The sequence below is a fragment of the Myxocyprinus asiaticus genome, chromosome 8, assembly GCF_019703515.2.
Source record: "Myxocyprinus asiaticus isolate MX2 ecotype Aquarium Trade chromosome 8, UBuf_Myxa_2, whole genome shotgun sequence".
NCBI classification, from domain to species: domain Eukaryota; kingdom Metazoa; phylum Chordata; class Actinopteri; order Cypriniformes; family Catostomidae; genus Myxocyprinus; species Myxocyprinus asiaticus.
In genome coordinates, this window is record NC_059351.1 from 1,545,445 (window position 1) to 1,551,349 (window position 5,905).

At 37.0% G+C, this 5,905-nt stretch overlaps 1 protein-coding gene across 1 annotated transcript; it reads right to left on the bottom strand.

Moving 5' to 3' along the window:
• Positions 1 to 1,563: 1,563 nt before the first annotated feature.
• si:dkey-30k22.5 (lecithin retinol acyltransferase family protein) lies at positions 1,564 to 4,089 on the bottom strand. Its single transcript, XM_051705082.1, has 2 exons — positions 3,583 to 4,089; positions 1,564 to 1,719 (listed from the first exon to the last, which is right to left on the bottom strand). Exons 1-2 carry the CDS (start codon positions 4,087 to 4,089, stop codon positions 1,564 to 1,566), a joined length of 663 nt encoding a protein of 220 aa, XP_051561042.1.
• Between the last annotated feature and the right edge of the window lie 1,816 nt (positions 4,090 to 5,905).

Consider the following 5,905-nt stretch of genomic DNA (forward strand, 5'->3'; position numbering starts at 1 on the left):
CTGGTCTGTCATCTGTCATTTTCGGATGCAGTGAAAAGGCGGCTTCAGTCCAGTAAGACGAAAGAAAATGATCTGCAAAGATGTAGTGAGTACTTTTCAAGTTTAAATAAAATTGTAAAGCGTAAAAAGTAAAAGTACAAGTATTCCATTTAAATTGCACTCGAGTAAAGTACAAATCCCCAAAAATATTTACTTAAGTATAATACTGAAGTATTTTTACTCAATTACTTTACACCCCTGACAGTATGGCATTCCTGTATAGGCTACTATGTGCTATCTGTGACAAATTTATTTAATTTTCAGTTATTTGGAGTGGACATGCTGTCAGTACAGATGGAAACTGAAATGCTTTTGAAGAGATGTCCAATATTCCCTTTCAGCCTTAAAGGGATAGTTCACCCTAAATAAGAACATTTCTCATCATTCACTCACCCTCATGCCATCCCAGATGTGTTTAGTTTTCTTTCTTCTGCAGAACACAAATGAAGATTTTTAGAAGAATATCTCAGCTCTGTAGGTCCATACAATGCAAGTCAATGGGTGCCAAAATTGTGAAGCTCCAAAAAGCACATAAACGCAGCATAAAAGTAATCCATACGACTCCAGTGTTTTATTCCATATTGTCAGAAGTGATATGATAGGTGTGTGAGAAACAGATCAGTATTTAAGTTCTTTTTGTGCTAGAAATTCGTCTCCCTGTCCAGTAGGGGACGATATGCATGAAGAATGTGAATCACCAAAAACACAAGAAGAAGAATGTGAAAGTGAAAGTGGAAATTGACTGAGCAGAGAGGAGGATTTACAGTAAAAAAAGGACTTAAATATTGATCTGTTTCTCACCCACACCTATCATATCACTTCTGAAGACATGGATTAAAACACTGGAGGCTTATGGATTACTATAAAACTGACTTATGTGATTTTTGGAGCTTCAAAACTTTGGCACCCATTCACTTGCATTGTATGGACATACAGAGCTGAGAAATTCTTCTAAAAATCCTCATTTGAGTTCAGCAGAAGAAAAAAAAGTCAAAAACATCTGGGATGGCATGAGGGCGAGTAAATGATGAGAGAATCTTAATTTTTGGGTGAACTATTCCTTTAAGTTAATTTTACACAGTTTCAGACTAATTCCCCCCTTTCAGTTTGAGCATCACATATAATAATCCAGATGTGTAGAATAAAAAAAAAGAAAAAAGAAAATCTGCTTAAATGTTTCTCTTTATTACAAAATAGTTGACAATGATTTAATGATACATTTGCAGGCAGACTCAATCAAACTGTATATAAATCAATGATTAAACAGAGGGCATGTAGAGTACTAATCAAACGAAGGGAATAGATTCTATAACTATTTCATGTGATGCTACATAGCATCATTAAACATTTAATGAAATGTGTCATGAATAATTCATCAACACCACTGACATTTATAGCTTGAATCCCACTCTATTACCCAGTCATTCTGTATCACGTTTAGTGAAGATCAGTGGTTGGTAGAGTTGATGCTTTTGTGGCTTTTTCTGGATCAACATTAAAGGACAAATTCCACCCCGAGTGTCTTCAAGATGCCATCCAGATGGTAAAGGGGATGAGGACAGTGGGGATGGTGGTGAGAGGTGTCATAGTGCCTAGATACAAAATGACAAAGCCCCCGATCATTGCTGACAGGAAGGCCATCTTTTTGCTGAAGAGGGTCATCCTTACATCTTTACAAAACTGAAAGAGAGAGAGAGAGAGAGAGAGAGAGAGAGAGAGAGAGAGAGAGAGAGAGAGAGAGAGAGAGAGAGAGGTTATATTTTGGGAACTATTGAACTAGCAAACTAATGATATTGTGTATGGTAATCATTTATGATTAGAGAACTCTCCACAAGATGGTGCTGCTGTGGTTTCATACTTCTCTTGTAAAATTAACAATGAATGTATTTTGAATATCACTTTTTTCAGATCAGAAAGTAGAGGTTTTTTTTATAGCAATCTGTACTGGTATTTGGGTTATGATTATTTTAAAAGCAATTGATGTAGCTCTAGTGAAATTCATTACATTGAATAGAATAAGACTCATAGCCTATACCCATTTTATATTACTTTATTAATTACTCAAGAGGCATTGTTTCTGAACTTGATCTAATATGGCATGTTAAACATAAAAAAAATCATGAACAAAAATCTTGGTTGCTGTTTTGTTCCAAATACAAGGCTCAGAATTGTTGTAACCCAAATTAGGCTTTTTGCTCTGAAAAAACTAATCCTGTTTATCTGTTGGATTTAGCAGCTTTTCATAGCTCATGTGGTGAGGTTACCACAAAATGCACAATATCCTTTGATTCCAGACTTTTTGCAAAGCTCTATTCATGGGGAATAAACAAGGAGAGAAGTTCAATGACATATTTGAGTTGTTGATAATTTGTGTTTGTGTAGGAGGAAGTTGTGAAATCCTGTTTGGACTTTTGGATAAAGTGGACAAGAAAATGGAGAAGGTGGTAACCCTTCAAGAGGGAATCATTTGAACACTTAGCATTTAAGAAGCTTAAAGTAGTATAGCATGCATTCTTAATGTCTTCAGTTATGTGGGGGCTTGTGTATCTCCGCGAGTATTGACGCTGACTATCACCCCTGGAGTCACAAGTTCAAATCCAGGGCGTGCTGAGTGACTCCAGCCAGGTCTCCTAAGCAACCAAATTGGCCTGGTTGCTAGGGAGGGTAGAGTCACATGGGGTAACCTCCTCGTGGTCGCGATTAGTGGTTCTCGCTCTCAATGAGGCGTGTGGTAAGTTATGCGTGGATCGCGGAGAGTAGCATGAGCCTCCACATGCTGTGAGTCTCCGCGGTGTCATGCACAACGAGTCACCTGATAAGATGCGCGGATTGACGGTCTCAGATGCACAGTCATCTGAGACTTGTCCTCCCCCACCCGGATTGAGTAACCGCACCACCACGAGGACCTACTGAGTAGTGGGATTTGGGCATTGCAAATTGGGGAGAAAAGGGGATAAAAAAAAAGAAATGTCTTCAAGTATGTAAAGATTAGCTATGTTTCATGTCAAAAACATTTGGGGTTTTTAAAGTTATTATTTTGCAGTATAAGGTATGAATGAACACAGACTATGTAAAACAAAAATAGGTCTCTTAATCATACTGCCAGTTCATTGTTGCACACTCTCACAACACAGAATTGTGGAAAAGTTGCCTGATACAAATGCATGTAAAGTTTTATTGGTAACACTTTAAAATAAGGTTCTATTTGTTAACATCAGTAATGCATTATGTTTTATGAACTAACAGTGAACAATGTATTTTTACAGCATTAGTCTTGGTTAATGTTAATTTATAAAGATACAATTGATAATTGTCAGTTCATGTTAGTTCATGATGCATGAACAAATGTCAACATATACAAACAACAACAACAAATAAATAAATATGAATTAGTATATGTTGAAATTAACATTAACCAAGATTAATAAGTGCTTTAAAAGTATTGAATTGTGCATTATTGGTTCATGTTAACAAATGTTTTTAACTTATGTTAATGAAGACAACCTTACTGAAGTGTTATTGTATTTATTTATTTATTATTACCTGATAGGTTTGGAAGCTGACTGCAACACCATAGCGACAATACATGACGAAATGTTCACAATTGTGCCACAGTAAGCTGTAGGAGACAGATCCAATCAGCTTCTCTGCCCGCTGTGCCACTTCCTCTCCAGTCAGCGGCTGTACGCTGACCATACTGTCCATGCTGTTGACTTGAATCTGAGCACCGTATGCAAAATCCACCACAGAATCCACACGGACACTGGCTACCTTGGCCAAAACCCCCAAAATCAGCCTATCATTGGTCACCGTCTGCCCAACAATAGACTTTTCTCTAGTGAACACTGGAAGAATGTCTGGGATAAGATGAGCTACACGGTCCTCGCCTAAATAGATTCCAAAATGTTTAAAAAGAGTCCTGGGCACCTCCAAAAGGTCACCACGCTTGTAAAGGGAGACGTCATATGTTTTCATTCCACTGTCTTCCTCACACTCATCATCTAGTGTTGAGGTGATAAAGAACAGATTGAGCAGGTTTAGAGGGATCATGGTTAAAGGCAGTGGGCAGTGATACCTTTCACCCCAGACCGGTTGAATTTATTTGATCTGTCCTGGGAGGAGTGATTTGGTCTTTTGAGTCTTACCCACTTTACGTTTAGATTTAAGGTAAATAAAGCAGCTTTTCTGCATCACATGTTGACTGCAGCAAGGTGATTTCACAAGCTTTACATAAGCCACACTCTGTCTGAGTAGACATTAAATGGCCAGCTGAATAAGCCAGTCATAATTGCCAGGAGGTATAGAAATGACCCAGGTCAAGAGTGAGATTAATGTGAAGTGCTGGTTATATAATGCTTGCATGTTGAAATAGGTTGAACAAAACATTCTGAGGTTAATGATTCTACTGACTAAAGGGATGCCATTGACTGTACGATAAAAGCAGAATTCAATTGTATCATTGCTGTATGGCAATGATGACAGAGAGACTTCCACAAACATGGGGTGATCCGAATTCTGAAGCTCCAAAAATCACAGACAGTCAGCATAAACGTTATTCTTATGACTCCAGCGGTTAAACTAATGTCTTCTAAAGCCATACACTCTCTTTTGTTGTGAAAAAGATACATATTTAAGTACTTTTTAAACTCTAAATCATGCTTCCGTTGAGCAGCGGTATGCATGTGTGACGTAATCGCATTGGCATTTGAAACGCGATAACTAATGCATCCAGAATGCATCCAGAAGAGCGATGCTGTTTACAAGTGAGAAGGAGGAACGTTGTACAGTAGCTTAGTTGGTTTTGGTTTAGATCTGTATTTATCTGTTTCTTTACTCACAATGGTGTGTTTGTGTGATTATCCTGGATGTCTCAACCGAGAGAAGAACGTGAGATTACGTCTGTATCATGGCAACGTGAATACGTCACACGAGAGACCGCTTGGACTCCACCCTCTTGTGAAGCTAACCTTCACTTTGGATTTTAGTTAAAAGTACTTAAATATTGATCTTTTTTCACACCAAATGTGATTGTGTCTCTTTAGAAGACATTAATTTAACCGCTGGAGTCGTTTGGATGATGTTTATATTGACTGTCTGTGATTTTTGGAGCTTTAAAAGAGAAATCTCCATTCACTTGCATGTTAAGGACCTACTGAGCTGAGATATTTTACCATTTATTTTCAAATGTGTTCTGGGGAAGAAAGAAAGTCAAACAAACCTGGGATATATCATGAGGGTGAGTAAATGAGACGAGAATTTTCATTTTTGGGTGAACTGTCCCATTAACTGTAATTTTACAGTTACAGTGAGAGTATTTAATTAGTAGACATTGAAATTCAATGACGTTCAATGTCTTTTTTCATCTTTAGTCCTTCAGACTCTATTATTTTTAATTCTCTTGAATACTCCTGTACTGTTCAGACACAAACACTGTCAATTTTTCAGTTAATTTCTACCCACATCCTTCCGTAAGTGGCCTAGTTCACTTATTCGTTCATTAAAATTAAAATTCTTCTTTTCATTTATTTTCAGATTAATTATTAGTTCTTGTGGGAGTTATTTGAAAAAATTGTTAAATCGGTCTAAGAGGCAGCTTTTACAGAACTTGAGCAAATTCCACTGATTCAGCCTCAGGTCACAGGTCACAGGTCATAGGTCACAGGTCACATATTCAGAATATCCTGAATTCAACAGTTGTAGCTTTATAAGTTAGTTTTGAAACTAAGAAGAAGAAGAAAAAACAATGTAATAAATCCAATGTAATAAAAACAGTTTACAGCAATAACCAGAAATAATTATACTATTTATTTATTACTATTAGTATTAAATACTATCTACAGTATTTAACATTAATCAGATTCTCAGT